Below are 18,137 nucleotides of genomic sequence, written 5' to 3'. Positions count from 1 at the left end.
ACTTCAAAGGGATTCCTGTGTATGAAAAGGCATGAGGAAATTCAGAGCATATGAGGGTCAGGTAGTTCATTATGAACATCTATTCAATACGCTAGATGCCGTATAAATAGAGTATAATGAGTGAGGCCATTTTCATAATAACAGGGCTCTTTATTTCCTGTGTCTGATACCTTGGATTGATGTTGGGTAGTTGTGTGGTTATTTAGAGGTCAGATAAATTAAAAAAAAAAAAAAAGACTCACAGAAGAATTGAACTTCTCTTCACCTTATTGATGAAATTTACCTTGGAAAGCAACAAGAGACCAGAGTTTTAATCAGAAAACTTACGGGTCCCCAGGTTGTAAAATGAGGATGTCTACGCCTTCTTCACTCAACGGATGTGAAGATTAAATTGAGCTAATGTGTATAAAACTCTGGGTGCGGTGTCTTGCATAAGACAAATGCTCGATAAATGTTATGTTTCTCTTTCCTCCAATTTTGTTCTAAATTGCAATGACTTAGGCAGAAATTCAGTCCCTCTCATCATGACATAGTGTATTTCTCCCAGCTAGCATAGATTTCCATCAAGAGTGCTTAGAGTAACTTGTGTTCCTATGTTCTCACTTTCCTTAAAAACAGATCTGTGTTGATTCATCACACGGTCATTCTTTAGTTCTTATTGGTAATAGTTGGTGTTCTGGGTAGCCCTGAACTCCCTGGTAATATTTCTATTAACGAAGAGGATTTATTCTAATGAAATATTTGATGTCAGAAATTTTGTGAGCACAGGTAGAAACAATAATCAAACAGAATATGGCTTCCCTATTCATTCTTCAACCTTGGTCGCAGACTCTGTCCGCCTCTCTGGGTTAGATGACATCTGGTCTTAGTCAGCACGGGGAGACCCAATCTCTTGGGGTGATTCACTGTCCAGAGGCTCAGCATCTACCCAAGATCTCTTTTTTTTAATTAATTTTTATTGGAATATAGTTGCTTTGCAATGTTGTGTTAGATTTTGGCAAAGTGAATCAGCTATACGTATACATATATCCCCTCTTTTTCGGATTTCCTTCCCATTTAGGTCACCACAGAGTATTTAGAGTTCCCTGTGCTCTACAGTAGGCTCTCACTCGTTAGCTATTTTATACATAGTCATCTACCCAAGATCTTGATTAAGCTGCCACTCGACCCCTCCTGATGGCCAGTTAGGAGGGGCCCCAGGGATGGAGCTTTTTCCTCAGATGGAACCAGTCTCTGATCTTTCTAACCTGACTATCCATTTCATATGTCTGATATCTCGAACGGATGCTGGCTAATTGGGCTGATATTTGGAAGTCTCTGAGAGCACCGTCTTTTTTTTTTTTTTTTTTTTTGCGGTACGCGGGCCTCTCACTGCTGTGGCCTCTCCCACTGCGGAACACAGGCTCCGGACGCGCAGGCTCAGCGGCCATGGCTCACGGGCCCAGCCGCTCCACGGCATGTGGGATCTTCCCGGACCGGGACGCGAACCCTCGGTCCCCTGCATCGGCAGGCGGACTCTCAACCACTGCGCCACCAGGGAAGCCCAGCACCATCTGTTTTAGTTGGAGGAAGCCCAAGCAGTGATGAGAAGGCCCAGCTTGGGCCAGTTAGACACTGCTCAGTCACGGGAAAGATGTCACAGTGGGCACTCCATGACGGCTATGGAGAAATTCTTTATACATAAATGTACATTATTGGACATGTTGAAAATATTTTACGTTAGAATTAGAGAAGCACGTGAGTCATGGTGCAGAAAAGCTGTGTCACTCACCTGCCCAGGTTGTTCACAGGCTGTCTGGTACCTGGCCTGCTGGCACAGTTCCTTGACCCTCTCATATTTGGGCAAGTGATTGGACTGTTGGATATTCTTGTTGGAGTCTTCCTTCTTACGTAGCAATTTCCTTTGACAGAAAGGGAAAAGCTTCTTCTGTGAGAAGGGATCTGAAATGACCTTCGCTGAGACCTGCCTGTTCTTTTTCCTTCCCTGTCACATGACTCCACATTCTCCAGGCAGCAAGAAATTGGTATCAAGGGTAAAACCACAGGAACCCCACATTTCATGAGTCCTTTGCAAAAAATTACCAGCTGGGAACTATGAGGACGAGAGGTCAGGGGAGGAAGAGTCATTTCCTCCAAAATCATTCATTTCAAAACTATGGGCAGAAACGTTTAGCTTTCCAGGCTCAAAGTTCTTTTCTTGTTAAAAAGCAATGATAGAAATGCTTTCCTCCCTCTCAGTGTAAGTATGGAGGAAAACAAAGACCCTGGGCGTTATAAATCAAAAGGGCAAACCCAGAAGTGACTCAGGAACAGTTACAATCTCATAGATTTGTCTAGTCAAAACTAGTAAAGGCACATAAGGAAAAGAAGGAAAAGGGTGTCAGGCAGAAGATGGGAAAGAAGGTTGAGAAAGTCAATTGACTGGTCCAATTAGGAAGCGCGGTGGAGAAATGCAACTGTCAATCCAGAGCCACGTAAGGGCTGTGGTCCCATCTTTGCAATTCTGATGCAACAATCCTTACTCTGCTGGCCAGGGAGGGATGAGTCGCAAATGTTCAGTCTTATGACTAAGTTTACGAAATCTGCACGCTTAGTAAACCAAAATAAGGGGAAAAACATTCCCAGCAGGGAGAGCTGCCCACTAGGACTGGTGCCCAGAAGCACCCTAGGAACCAATAATTACCCTCTTTCCACGAGGAATGTATCACGCCAAATTTTGGCCTTCTTGTTTGTTCGAAACCTGAAAGCAAAATAATAATATTTACTGTTGGCATTTGGACGTTTTTCCAAACGGATCTGTGCTAACAGTTTATTTAAAGCAACACCTCTCACTTCCCCAGACCAGGACACCAGGACTGCATCTCCATTAATACGCTATTCACAAGGGTGATCCTCAGGTGCAAAGGGTATTTTCCCTCTACTTCTGCCAGCTGCCGCCCAGCTCTGGGGGCCAGTGTGCTCAGGGCTGGCTCAGGGGAAGAAAACTGACGCACCTGTTACCTGGCTTTTCCTGGTCCAGGAGTTTGAGGACAGACTTGCCGTCTATGTCAGGAGGTGCGTCGAGCCCAGCAATGTCCAGGATGGTAGGGGCCAGGTCAATGTTTAGAACAATCTGTGGGACTCTGCAAAGGGACAGATGGTCACGCCCCAGACCCAGCACCAGTGGAGGGTGCCACCAGGGCTGTTTTCTCCATCCCAGGACTCCCTGGCCTTCACTGCTTCTCAGCCTCTCATCTGGTCCCCAAGGGACGGTGGCTGCATCTGGGAGGTGCCTGAGTGGTCAGCAACCAGGGCCAAGAGAAAGATGAACTGGCTGTCACAGGGCTGGAGAGATGCCTGCACCCCGGAACTCTGGCCACACTGACCGACAAATTGTGGCCTGATATTTGGTTTTTGTAAGCTGTGTATTTTCTTCTGAAACCCAATAGTCCACCACTCCTCTGCTGAACTAGGGCTCCGAAATCAACCTTCTGAAAAAGGACACAAGGTTTTTATACTTGAATTCAATCCATGCTTCCTAGTCTTGCAAACATAAAGCCTTGTCACTCTAGATCTGACACTTCCCCAGGGGTTTCCAATGATCTGGAGAGACAGGATAACATTCTCCAAAGGAGTCCTTCTTACTGCCATCCCCTCGTCCCCAGGATGCAGTGGAATGCAGCTGCGGACGAGACTCGTAGATGGGACTCAGAATATCTGGGATCTGGGCCCCAAGGCTGCCACCTCCACGATCGGGGACTCTGAGAGAGGCACGTACCCTGTCTGTGGAGTGTCTTCATTGTGAAATCAGGGGTCCAGGCTGGATGGTCTTTAAGGATCATTCCAGCTTTTGAATTCTACTTGCACTCTTTTCTTTCACTCTTTCCATAATTGTTTCATGTACATGATCTCATTTTACACAAAACATTTTTTTAATGATTAAAAACACATTTATTTAAGTGGTTGAGTTGCCTCCATTTGAATATTGCCTATTGCTTCCATAATAATATCAGAAGTTTTTCACAGATGCTTTTTAACGGGCAGCACCTGCTATATCTCTACTAACAGTTACACGAAACATTTTGATCGGTAGGGCAAATGAAACCCATTTTACGATGGGAATATCTAGATACAGAGGGATGCAGAGACTTGCTTAAGGTGACAGAAATGGAATTCCAGTCCTTCAGGCTTCTTTTCTTAAAATTTATTTAAATTTATTTAAACTTTATTTAAAGTTCTTAAAATTTAATTTTCTTTAAAAAATTCTTTAGTAATAATTAAAAAATAAAAAACAAGGGCTTCCCTGGTGGCGCAGTGGTTTAGAGTCCGCCTGCCGATGTAGGGGACGCGGGTTCGTGCCCCAGTCCGGGAAGATCCCACATGCCGCGGAGCGGCTGGGCCCGTGAGCCATGGCCGCTGAGCCTGCGCGTCCGGAGCCTGTGCTCCGCAACGGGAGAGGCCACAGCAGTGAGAGGCCTGCATACCGCAAAAAAAAAAAACACAACAAAACAAGAGGAAGGACTGGTTATTTTTAAAAAAAGATTCAAAGAAGGTAAGGATAATGTTCCTAAAGATCACATTCTGTGTCTGTGCACACAGCCTCATGCATTCTGGTAAATTTGAGAGAATGAATCACTGATACAGTTATTTTTCCCTTCTCTTGAAAGAGTATACTTTAGTTAATTTAACATGTGGCAGAAGTGGGGGAGGGGTGGAGCAGGGAGGAGGTTTTTGTCTTCTGAATTACCAACCTACATGCACCCTTTTCGTTTGGATGAAAGGAAACCAGAGCCTGCGATTGGTAATTGAATTATCTCAGACGTACACGAGCTATGACAGCTGAATGTTGGAAACAGAGAAATACGTACATCGATCCTGGTTCTACACTTGGACCACGAATAAAGAAAGGCACACGGATATCAAAGTCATATGGCATGGATTTCCCCTTGACCAGTCCAAACTGCCCGATATGGTAACCGTGGTCGGCAGTGTAGATGATGTAAGTGTTCTCCAGCTCCCCCGTTTCCACAAGCATATTATACAGCTGAAACACAGCACAGACACCAGTCAGAAGCAATTGTGATGGCGTAAGATGACAACAGTGCTGCCATGATTTCACCCAAACCTTTTTCCCATTATTTTTAGGAGGCAAGAGTTGCTTTAATAAGGCCGACAAACATGTACATTACCCACATTTTCCAGTTGCCTGCAATCCTGGAGGGAAAAAGTCTAATAACACAGTTGATTTTGTATAATATGTAACTTTTGTGAGTCTGGTACGTTTTATTTAAAGGTTTTGTTTGCCTATTTGGAAAAAAAAAAACCCCACAAAACAACCTCCACCACCAAACTTTAAGGTTTTACTTTGAAAAATCCATTTAAAAGCAAATTTGACTATCATCACTCATATCTAGTTATCAAGGGTTAAAAACAGGCTATTTCTGAGCCTGATCCAGCTAGATCCAGCCTTCAGGCATGTCTTGTTTGGCGTATGTTTTAAAATTCAGGAAATTTCAAAGAAAATATTTGTATTTCTGGCTTCTTTTAGAAGTCAGAGGACTTGATACTGTATCCACATTCTTACACAATAGAATTAGTTGAAGTTGAGTAGTTGCTCCCTGCTTTAGATGGGGGCATTTAGTTTCAAGTTCACCACAAGCCCCACCATTCCCTATTGCCTTATACTGGATCTGATTTAGCTACTTACATTATTTGCTTAATTCCTGAAGGTACTTGCGGCTATAGCCCTTGATCTATGATGTCTTGATTTGTGTCTCCTCTCTGCTACTGGCTCCACAAGAGCCAAGCATGGAGAGGTAATAGAAAGGGGACAAGATAAGGGAGCAATGATGAATTAGCTGAATACACACACACTCTCTCTCTTAAAATGAAAAACGACAACTACAAAAACAGGATGGGCAAGAATGGGTCTACGTAAGGGGAGCTGGACCAAAACCTGTCACTGAGGCAAGTTCGTGTGCTTACCCTTTCCACAGAGTCATCCACTGACATCAAAGTCTGAAGCCGTTTGCGATGTAGAACGTTTGTGAATTCCATGTGGATGGGCAGCATGGGTCCCGTGTACTGCATTATCCAGTGTTTGTCCATATTTGGTGCATAATTATAACTAGGAGTTCTGCAAATATCCAGAAAGGAGTCTTACTATATACGCTTTTTAGCCATTTAGAGACATATCTCAAGTTAAAGGCTGTGAAATAACAATAACAATTTAGGAAAGATAATTTAGACACTGCTAAAGGATTTTTTTCTCCCATACATCTCTCTGTGTTTATATAGAGATCTGAAGTCCGCACCACCCCAAACAGCACAAGCCCTCTGAAAACCTATATGGATTCAAACTTAGAAGACCAAGACTGGCAGCTAAAAATCTAATTAGTGCAAGTTCCTTTGGGTCCTTTGACTAAAATGTGTAAAAACACGTCAACATGATTGTGGTCATGTTACAAATCTACAGATAAAACTCAGTAATGTAGAAGAGAATGTTCTCATGGTGATATTAACTCGAAAAATTGTATTGCTAATTAGGCTATGAAATATAGTCACTAATACATTATGTGCAATGATGAGGAATCAAAATTTCAATACATTTTCTTCTCTTGAGTTTACTAGGGTATTTTATGGATTACCTACATATCTAGTCTCTATGAATTTTTCTCATTCCTAACCTTGTATATAGATACCATTAATTAATTAATTTTTATTTATTATTATTATTTTTTGTGTGGTACGCGGGCCTCTCACTGTTGTGGCCTCTCCCGTTGCAGAGCACAGGCTCCGGACGCGCAGGCTCAGCGGCCATGGCTCACAGGCCTAGGCACTCCGCGGCACGTGGGATCTTCCCGGACCGGGGCACGAACCCGCGTCCCCTGCATCGGCAGGTGGACTCTCAACCACTGCGCCACCAGGGAAGCCCAAGATACCATTAATTTAATTGGATTTTCTGGAATTATAACCAAGTCTACGGCAATATACATGCTTACCAATAGAGCTATTCATTATAGACAAATCAATATAGGTGCAGGGCATAATTTTTTGTTAACTATAGGGAAGTGGGTTCTGTTGTTCTAGGACAGGTGGTTCAAGCCTATATTTAATCTATTGCAGAGATCCAAGAGGTGTCCATACTTTCCTTTGGGGCCACACAAAGCACGTCACCTTCTCTCTGAAGTATTCCCCAACTCCCTGGACCATTAGATGCTGCTACCTCACACTCCCAAAGAACATATCTATGCTAGAACAATTCTCACAGTGAGAAATGTTTGTTTTTCATTTGACCTCTCCGCCACACTATAATGTACTTGAACCTTTTCCTTAGCTGATAAGCATATAAGCGTTGTTTAATATTAAACATTAAATAAATATTTCGTTTTATTAAACATTTAATAAATGTTTTATTAAACATTTAATAAATATTAAAAACTTAGCGAGTATTTACCACGTGTCAGGTATCGTGCTAAGTGTTTTATTCACATCAATTCATTTAATTAGCTCAGCTCTTCTGGGATATAGGTTTATCATTCCTACTTTACAGCCGAGAAAACTAAGGCTTAGCAAAGATAAATAACTTTCTCAGGTTAATAAAATTAGCGGGTAATAGAACGAGGACTTGGTTCCAAAGCCCATTCACTTTAAAAAAATGAAAAGAAAGTAGAATGAGGGGAGTTTCCTGCATCTGAGATTGCTCTTCATATGACCACAACTGTGCAAAGAGCCAGTCTCACAGAATAAGCAACAGTCTATGTTGATCGAGAAATTTCATTACCAGTCTCTGTTCTGGGGAGGATCCTATCAGTGAAAGATGGTGGATAATGATGACTGAAGGTGACCCTGTGGCATCATTTATTATAAAACTAGAGAAACAATCAGTCGCTGTGAGCCTGGTGAGTCCAGGAGCCTCGACCGTGTTCCAGTGGTTCCGTCAGGGAGGGAATTTCGCATGGGGGAACTTGGAGTTTCTGAGATGCATGACTGTACACAGGGGTGTTTCCATGAACACAGGGCTCTATAAATGTCACCTGTGACTATACATTTTCTTCTGCCAGTGGATTTGCAGCACCTCTCTTTTAATATTTGAAAATGCTGTTTTGGTACCATTGGTCTTCCTGGTGTAAAAAGTTACCCTGATGATCTGTAAGGATGCGGGTTAACCAGCAGAAATGCCACAGCTCAAATGCCAATATAACACAGAGCACAGGAGACACTGTCACTAGAAGTGTACAAGTTACACTCAGAAGTGTAAGTTAACTCCCCTTTAAGGAGACAGATTTGTAGGGTGGGAAAAGCACCTGCAGCTCGATTTGCTCATCTGTAAATGGGGATAAGAGCATCTCTAATAAAAAGTTGTTTTGAGGAACAACGAATCTGTCTGTCTATCTATCTATTATCTATCTATATCTGTCTGTCTATTATCTATCTATATCTATCTGTCATCTATCTCTATCCCCTCTATCTATATTTATCTCTCTCTCTCTCTCTCTCTATTATCTATCTATATCTATCTGTCATCTATCTCTATCCCCTCTATCTATATTTATCTCTCTATCTCTATCTATCTATCTATCACTTTAAAGTGCCCAGAACAGAAGACATACCTGAGTTTCCTACATGAGCCAATAAAAAAATGTATTCTTTTTATTAAAGGATATGGGTTGAAAAAAATCTCATGGCATTAAAAAACAAACTTTCAGATATCACTTGCCATTCTCTGTAAGAGAAACTTTCAACATTAACTTTCGTCTCCTTACCAAGTAGACACCTCATGAACCAAATGGTCCCACTTTTGGCCTGAAAGCGTTCTTCATATCTAAAATTGCACCACGGGCCAAATCTGACTCTTGTATCTCAGGGGCCTGGGCAGTAGGAAGGGACTTAAGCCCATGTTTCTTATTCTTCACACAGCGTGTCGCCTTACAAACAGGATTAGATTAAGAGACAGAAGAGGAGGTGGAGAGAGGGGCCATCTAAATCCTGGCGGAAAGAGATTTTCACCCATGGGGGTAGTTTGAGGTCAGAGAAATAGAGCAAGTTGGTCACAAAAGGTCCCTCACCACTTACTGATACGTGCCCTGAAAAACAATACGGCTATAAAAGATTACATGGGGTTTCTTCATAATACCTCACCCTCTCCTCTTACTGCCTTTGATGTTGGTTTGCCTTAATTTTAAAATAAATCTAGTCGATTTTTTTTAAACCACAAAAACTCAACACAATTAAAAATTACAATAGGGAACCGAAAGGCAGGCTTACAGTGGGCCAATCATGTCCTCCATCGTGTACCTTCAAGTGCTTGGCAGGGTTCCATCCACCTCGCTTTGAGGAACAGGGAAGGTTGCAGCAAATTGGACTCCCGGATTTACAGAATGACATATGTTCAATCTGGCTTATATTAAAAGGGAGAGTTCAGGTCCGCTGTCAAAGCTGTCCTTCCCCCATCCCGTTTTTCTTAATTTCTGGATGTGGGAGATGACCCCCCCCCACACACACACCTGCTCTGGGGATGAGATCCCAGGTGGGATCTCAGCAGGGGGGGAGGGGGGATAAGCATTTGCCTTTTAAAGGAAGACAGGCTGCCACTGCTTCCCACAGAACAGCAGCTGTCCAGGGACCTGCAGGTGGAAGGTTGGGGGTCGCTGGAACTGACAGTGTTGTTGAAAAGTGATCTTTTGCCAAAGACCTGTGGTTGCCTCCTGCTGGGGTTTGCCAAATTCCTGGAAGATGCAGCCTTCTGTCCCCCAGGGATAATGAAGGCTTGCCGTCCTAAGAATTGACTTACAATTATTCAGACAGAGCCTGGAGCTGTTGGCTGGCCCACGAGCCACAGAGAAGCAAGTAACTGTTTTAGGGAACAGTGGAAAACCACATATCCAATTGTTCCAGAATGTTTTGGAATCAGACCTGAATTCTCATCCCAGTCCTGTTATTTACTAGTGTGTGATCTAGAGCAACTTGTTTCTCTAGGCCTCTGTTTCCTCATCTCTATAACGGGAGCAAGGATTTCAAAGAGTTCTCGTGAGGCTTCAAAGAGGTGTCAGTGACTCCAGAGGACAAATGCTGTGACCACATCACACCCACACTTACAGGTAGCTGGGAGAGAGCTTATCACATCACAGGTCACCTGCTTGCTGTAGCAGCCCGGAGAAGGCAGGGCATCTTACTCCCACTTTACAAATGACATAGTAAAGTGTATGGAGGTGGTCCTGAAAGAACGTGCTGGGACCCCTGCTCCCTCCATGATGTCACACTGAACTGCCGTCCCCAAAAAGCACCTCAAAATCCCCATCATTAAAAGCACAGATCCAGGGCTTCCCTGGTGGCGCAGTGGTTGAGAGTCCGCCTGCCGATGCAGGGGACATGGGTTTGTGCCCCGGTCCGGGAAGATTCCACATGCCGCGGAGCAGATAGGCCCGTGAGCCATGGCCGCTGAGCCTGCACGTCCGGAGCCTGTGCTCCGCAACGGGAGAGGCCACAATAGTGAGAGGCCCGCGTACCGCAAAAAAAAAAAAAGCACTGATCCATACATTTCTTTCTATAAAAAGTAAGTCCTGAAATCATTAGCCTTCATTCTGATTTAAAATATTAGCTGCGGGCTTCCCTGGTGGCGCAGTGGTTAAGAATCCGCCTGCCAATGCAGGGGACACGGGTTCGAGTGCTGGTCCGAGAAGATCCCACGTGCCACGGAGCAACTAAGCCCGTGCACCACGACTACTGAGCCTGTGCTCTAGCGCCCGCGAGCTACAACTACTGAGCCCGTGTGCTACAACTACTGAAGCCCACACGCCTAGAGCCCGTGCTCCACAACAAGAGAAGCCACCACGATGAGTAACCTGCGCACCGCAACAAAGAGTAGGCCCCGCTCGCCGCAACTAGAGAAAGCCCACGGGCAGCAATGAAGACTCAACGCAGCCAAAAATAAATAAATAAAAAATAAATAAAATAAAAAATAAATAAAATAAAATATTAGCTGCTTCTGTTTCCCATTCAGACGCCTCCCACCAGCTGCTATGTGTCTATGTTTGTTGCAAATACAGAATCAAGTCTGATCCTCCAGGGCACACTGGAGGCATCCTCCAGAAGGTAGATAACACTGGCTGTTTGCTTGAAAATGGAGAGGACAAAGGACCAACTTGTTGTTTTTGAGTTTCTGTTGCTTTCTTTTAAAAAACCCTCAAAAAACGAAAATCTGTCAGAGTTACAGTCACATGTGCCTGGTCTGCTGTTTGTTCAGATGCATGTTTGGCCCAGAACTATGCTCTCCAGACCTCCTAACTTTCAGGAAGGTACCTGTAACCCTCAACAGATTATTCCAATACTTAAAAACGTGAGCTTTGCCCAGCAAGGCTTCCCTGCACATTGCTTTTCTCTAGTCATTGTTTGTCTGGAGTTATTGCTCAGTGTATGAGCTCGCAGATCGCTCAGACTACTGGCCTTGTACGTTCAACCTTTGCCATCAATGCCAATTCTCCCTGGGCTTTGGTTTTCTTGCTCGTATTGCTTATTGACATAACAGGGATAAGAATTCTGAAAATCAATCATGTCCCCTTTCTATTTGATGGGTGGTTGTTTAGGGAGAATAATTCTTACTAGCACAGAAATAGTTTCAAGAAATGCACGTGTCATATATTAAACCCATTCGCGGCAAAATGCAAAGAACTTAGCAGTTCATTTGTACCACTGATGGTCTTTGCTGTCACCCCACAGAAATTAAATATATTTTGAGCGTTTTGTATTTGAACATGTTTTCTTCATTTGCTATTTAGTCTCATACGACAACAAAAATCCTAACTCTTAATACCCTTATTTGTAGCAGGATAATCACTCACTGAGAAATAGGTCTCGATTCCCAGAATAAGTTAGTTGTATAGATTTAAGACGCACACACTCAAAGCATTATACTGGAAATTCTAGACTTAATCTCCCAGGCCACACCATCTCAGCTTTCACTAAAATTAAACTTATTTAATTTAATTGACTTCTTGGAGATCTTCCCCATTTGAGTTCAAATGTCTTTAGGTGGGTAATATTTGAACACATGCAGGATAATACCAAATGATCTTGATTATAGATAAATCATAAAACTTTAAAATAAAAAGGCATATCATAAAACTAATTTAAAGAGTCTTCCAATGATGCTGCAAACTCCAATTCTAATTGTGCAAAGACATACGTAGGGAACTCTTCTCCTATTAATTGTGACTGTGATGGGTACTGAACAAGCCCGGTGTAGTGGAAAGATCTAGGGCCCAAGAGAGTCGAGTTTGGGCTCCAGTTTTGTCCCTATCTACTTATGTGACCTGGGCAAAGCTATTTGGGTCTTTTTTTTTAAAAAAAATAAACTTTGCGTATTCATTTTTTTAATCTAAAAATTTATGAAATTATACTATCTCTAGGTACTCATTTAATTTATAAAACTGATTGTTCAACTATTTTCATACTAGTTAAAATAGTGTCTTAATGTCAGCTAGTTGGTGGGGTTAATATGTTTACTCATTTGCTAAACAAAAACGTATTGTACAACTAGAGCAACAGGAGCTGTGCTCACCAGACAACGAGAGGTAGAGATGGACCGCTGGGTCCTGCCTTTGGGAAAGAGCGACCTTGCCTAGCAGCAGGGCACCATTCACGTGATACTGAGTGCGAATACGGCCCCCTGGACCTGTGCGATTGCACTTCGGGGATCTGGGTAAACAGCCAGTGCAATGGGATATGTAGTAAACATAGAGAGAAGAAGAGAGTGGGAATAGAGGAAAGGGAGCAATGAATTCTGCCCCAATCACAAATGTTTATGGGGGATTTAAAACTCTCTCATCTTCGAAAGCATATCCTTTTATGTATTTGTGGAAGAAATGAGGGAGAACGTGCACATTCTTTTTAAGGCAAGACATTTCTTTCCAACTTTAGGTAACAAAGGTGTTTCGAAAACTGTTCTGAGGCTTACACAGACGTAGTTTTCCCTTTGACGTGCCGTGTCCATCCCAAACTCCACTGTCAGAACAAATCCTGCAACTTAGTGGATGTGGACTGTTCTACCGAAAGTTTAGATTTCACATGAACCTCTGTGTGTGTGTGTGTGTGCGTGTGCGTGTGCGTGTGTGTGTGTGTGTGTACAGTCATACACATTTCCAGGGATGGAAAGAAAGAACTGTTGAATTGGAACAAAAAAAATTTTTAAGTTCATACATGCATAGTTGGTAGGAAAGTATTCAGGAAGTCTGAGCCCTTCATAGAATCATCGGGAAGATACATGGAATCTCCTTTCTCATAAAGGCTTTTGTCCACAGGTGCATATTATCACATCACTGAGGCCAGGAGAGAAAAGCGATGCCAAGTGAGGATGAGGCTAGAGCATTACTGTGAGGATACGGGGGAGAGAATTTACTGGGAAGTGTAGTAGGGTCGCAGCCATAGTGAAGGGCTCTATGGTAACGGTGATTATAGGTGATTATCATGACGGAGGCTCCCTCAGAACTCTCAGAGGCCAGGAGTGGCTGAGCCACTGTCTGATCAAACAGTGTCTTCCGTCCGTCTGTAATCTGTTCTCATTCTTAGCCGGCTGGCATAACCTCTAGCTGCAATATTGGACTGGCTTCCTTCCTTTGTTGGAACGGCGAACACCATGGAAACCTGATACATTCGCTGCAGGCTGAGGGGGTCAGATAGCTCTAACCCAAGGCGGATGAAAGGCATCTGGAAAATGCTTGACCACCAAGGAAGGTGACCTCAAGGAGAGCGCTCACATGGCTTGCATCCCCCCGCCGAAAGGGGAGAGCCTGCAGCTTCTCGTTCCGCTTTCCTAGGGCCTGCCGAATATCTCTGCAAAGCACTTAACTTCTTGCATCCTTTGCTTGAATGCCTTGCTGTTGTTCTCGCTAAGGAAACCAGCCATTCAGGAGCTCCGAGCGCCACAATGGAAAGCTTGCCTTCAATTTGTCTCACTCCTTTTGTGTGCGGACTGAACTGTGAACCTGGGCAGTCACTCACAGTGACAAGAGACGCACACGGACTCTCTCCAGCCCTTTCCTCCAGCGGCAGCCGGGGAGACTTTTACAACAAAGATGCCCTGAATTCAAGGCTTCTAAGGTGTGCAGGAGACACAGCGGATCTCCCCATTCTAGGTACACAAAGCCCCAAGCTCAGCAGCAAACAGAAGCTGAATCGCTCATCCCACGGTGTGAATTTTCATCTTCTGTGGCCAAGAGTGTTCTCCAAACTGGCACTTGCCTATAGCACATCTTGCACCTGGCAAAGATAACACAGCCCGGGCTGCTGCTTCTGTCTGTGTTTTTAGAATAGCCAGGTGTGACAGCCTCATCAATGCGGGTCTTAGCTAGTCAACAGACTTGTCAAGGCACCACGGACAAGTATCAACTCGTCCTTTCTCTAGCTGCTTTCCCCGAACATTAAGTTGAACCAAACGAAGCAGCACTTTTTGTAGGTCAAGAGAGATCCAATCCGGAAAGAACAGTTTTTTATGGTTTGTCTTAACAGAAAGGATCCATGAGAATTAGCACCTATGAAGTGGCTTCTGTGTCCCAGGCCCAAGGTGGGGCCCCTTTTAATTGTCACTCATGACACCACGTCAAGGTGCTAGTTATTACTCCCATTTTACAGATGAGACAATGCAGGTTCTCAGAGCTTAAAGAAACGGCCCACAGGCTCAGTGAGGACAGCTGAGATAGGAACCCACGCTTGTCGGCTCCAAGGCCTGAGAACTTTTCACTCTGCCATGTGCAGATTTCCCTTAGTAGCATCACTACTAAGGCACACAGGGGGTTCATTTGCATTAAAGAGGAATAATGGAAACTTTGCATGAGAAGATGATCAACTCACATATGACGTCATTCTACCTTTACTACGTGGCCTCCAGTGACTCTCTGCTTATGCTTACATACAAATTACACAAATTCTCAATATTCTGTGAATTTCTCTTTCTAGCTTTATCCCTTATTGCTTTCCTAGGTCACATCTTAGATGGCCTCATTTACACGGTGACCACTTTTCTACGCCACATTCTCTTCCTGAAATCATCTACCCAATCTCTGCATATCAGCTGCAGAAATTTTGCCCATCCTTTGCGGCCCACTTTGAATGCCTTCTGGGCCCTGAAGTTTTCCTTGTTCCTCTAAAAGATGTGCATGCTTCCTCCTCCAAACTTCCACAGCCCCTGGGATCCCTGCTCTAGTACTTACTGCTGGGCCTGCTGCTGATAAGACTATTTGGACACTACCCCCTAGAGCAGGGGACCAGGACAAACTTATCTGTAAAGAATCATACAGTAAATAGTTTACGCACTGTAGGCCATACGGTATCTGCGGCAACTACGCAACTCCACGGTTGTGTTGCAAAAGCAGCCATAGACAATACCTAACTGTATGAGCATGGCTGTGTTTCAATAAAACTTTATTTATAAAAACTGGTGGCAAGCTGGATTTGGCCCCTCTGTGCCAACCTCTGTCCTAGTTCATTGGGTCTCCAGGGTTAGCAATTGTGTCTTCCTTGTGCCTATATCCCTGCTGTGTTGTACAACGTCACAGGTGGCGCTCCATAAATATTTGTGGAACTATTAGAATTTTAAATTGCTGCAATCAGAGATGCTTTTTTTTTTTTTTTTTTTTAAAAAAAGCTATTGTTGAGGCCCCGAGAACTTTGCAGATTCCTCTGGTCCTGCACTGCTGTCTGTGCATGCCGCTGAGCTGTCAGAACCTCTTGACCTGTGGCTGATTTTCCTGTAGGCTCAGGACCTTGCCCTGAAGCTGCAAAGGCAGGCTGACTTCTAAGGAGCCGTAAAACACATTTTGTCAACCTCTTGTCCTCAAACTTGGGAAAACATCAGTGAAGTTTACAGTTGTGGAAAATCACCTTAGGCTGAGATTCTGTTAACGCAACAAAGGGAGCGATTTCTGACTCAAAAGAAAAGAGAAAGGTGGGTCCCAGGGCATGGAAGAAGCCTGCAAAAACCTTTTTCTCTCACTGAACCAGCTGGTTACTAAATCTGCAAGTGATTGGTAATGGAGAGCCACTCACCACTCATGGGCTTCATTCATGAATTCAGTTGCATAGCTATATGTAGGGTAGGTTTTCAGAGGCTTGTATATCCATCCACAGGGTTGATTCCAAAGCACAATGGCTCATCCAGACCGTATTCCCCAGATGCTGGGGCAACCTTCTTTGTCGACAATATTTCATGCATCAAAACACTTTCACCCTCCAAGTTCCTGGGCATGCTCAGTAGGACACCCACCCTGGCTTCGTACGTATTGTCAGTTCTTGTCTTTCTTTCTTTCTAAGTCACTTGATACGATAGAGAGGATCTAAGTACCACTGACCAGGAGCCAGCAGTTTATTAGTTATAATAAGATAAAAAATAAGAATAAAAAGAAAAAGTTTTCCAGGGATATGTCTTGACCAGCAACTAGAATGCCTTCCGTAGTTACTTACCTCTTTCCGTAAGGAAGTACATTTAATCTTTTTTTTTTTGTTCTGTCTGGGATCACAGATAGAAAATCAGCGTGGATGAAAAGGGATGATATTTAAGCACAAACAGATGAAGAATGTATTCCGGAGGTTTAGTGACGAAGGAAACACACCAGTACCCTGTTCCCTACCTCTCTGGCGGTCAAACTTTCAGCAGATACAGAGCCAGCTGCTCTGCGTAGAAGACTGTGCATTATTGCAATGGATAAGAAGAAAGTGTGCGGACAGAGTGAAAATCAAAATCACGTCCTCTGCTGCCTAAGCATCGACTTTGGCTAGTGAGAACGATAGGCACATTACAGCTCTCTGCTCTCTGTCCTGTCCCTGTATGCCATCAGCCCTCTACTCTGTGCCTCCCCACCCCCTCCTCTTAAAAAGAAACATCAGGTTATTTGAAAGCCTGACCTGAGAAGGCCTCTCGGGCAAGCCCACTCCAGCTGCCTCTGTAGCAATGCTAATTGCACATCTGCGGCAAAGCTGCAACAGTCCATGCCCAGGGAATCCACCCGGGTTTTTATAACCAGACCAGGGGTTGCCACCCAGCTGCTATGAGAAACACACTGCTTGATCACTATTATGATTAGATCACATTTGTGAATATTATTTAAGACAACTGAAGGAAACCCTTGATCAAAATCGCCCCCCATTCACCCCGCATGCTTCTCTCTCTTTTCGTTTAGCCGCTTACAAATGTGGATGTGATTCCTAATCAAAGCACCTCGACAAGCCCTTGAGTTCAGGGTCTTCCTGTTCCGCGGTCTCGGGGCAGAAGCCGGTGTTCCCGTCTCGTGGAGGTGCCGCGTGGAAGGAAACGGGGTGCAGGGGAGGAGCGAGATGGGGAGCAAAGGCGGGGCCCGCGTTCGGCAGGTCCCGGAGCTGAGGTTGTTACTCACATGTGTTGGGAAGCATTGGGGTACAGTTTTGAAAACTGTGGGGCTGAGTCCTCGGGGCCGTGGGGCGCCGCGTGGCTGATGACCATCATAATGGGCCTATGGGGATACATTCTCTTAGACATTTTGAAGTAATTAATGCTCTCGTTAGTGATTAAGTCTGTGAAGTAGTCCTGAAACATATATTTGACACAAAACAAAAATTACAAAAGGTGACATTCATCAGATCACATTTGAATACTGCTTTCCCTCAGAAGCAACGCACTGAACGAGGAGGTAAGATCTTAAGCAGGAAGGGAAACTACTTCCCAAAGGGGCAAAACATCTTCCGGAGACAGAGGACATCAGCTGGCAGTTACCTTCTGGGTTTGCTAAAGGGGTAACGTGCACAAACCTTTTTAAAAAAATAATGTGCAATTTAGGAATTAGCCAAAAAAAAAAAAAGGGTCAAGTCCCCGTTTGCCCAAGATAATGATCAGATCTGGCAATACAAATGCTCCAGCACATGAAACACCGGATACATATTTCATTCTCAGGTTTCGCTGATGTAATTCTTTGACAAAAAAAATTTAATTACTTCAAGGGCAGGAAACACCCACGCCCACTACAAATTCACAGTTGCAGAACACACACACACACAGACACACACAGGCATACACACACACGCATAAATGCACAAACAAAAGAAAAGATCTTTTCCTTAAATTAAAAATTCACCTGTGAGCATTACATAATAAATGCTAATGAAAGGCGTGGCCAAAATCTGGGCGCCCAGGG

General features: G+C 43.9%; 1 protein-coding gene across 16 annotated transcripts in view; it reads right to left on the bottom strand.

Moving 5' to 3' along the window:
* The window catches only part of SULF1 (sulfatase 1), a 161,840-nt gene that overhangs the window by 31,448 nt on the left and 112,255 nt on the right, over positions 1-18,137 (bottom strand). For 12 of the 16 annotated variants that reach the window (XR_012327208.1, XM_073794489.1, XM_073794494.1 and 9 more), the window contains 6 exons: positions 17,364-17,533; positions 5,965-6,115; positions 4,848-5,023; positions 2,994-3,122; positions 2,684-2,740; positions 1,772-1,901 (listed from right to left, as the gene is read on the bottom strand). Coding sequence is in view for 15 of the 16 variants with exons in the window: in XM_073794489.1 (XP_073650590.1) it covers positions 1,772-1,901; positions 2,684-2,740; positions 2,994-3,122; positions 4,848-5,023; positions 5,965-6,115; positions 17,364-17,533 (813 nt within the window). In the remaining variant the exon portion in view is untranslated. The remainder of the gene's footprint in view (positions 1-1,771; positions 1,902-2,683; positions 2,741-2,993; positions 3,123-4,847; positions 5,024-5,964; positions 6,116-17,363; positions 17,534-18,137) is intronic. The other 4 variants (XM_073794501.1, XM_073794502.1, XM_073794499.1 and 1 more) reach the window with 2 other exon arrangements.

Source organism: Tursiops truncatus, chromosome 17 (assembly GCF_011762595.2).
Source record: "Tursiops truncatus isolate mTurTru1 chromosome 17, mTurTru1.mat.Y, whole genome shotgun sequence".
NCBI lineage: Eukaryota > Metazoa > Chordata > Mammalia > Artiodactyla > Delphinidae > Tursiops > Tursiops truncatus.
This window is presented reverse-complemented; position numbering and strand designations above follow the sequence as displayed.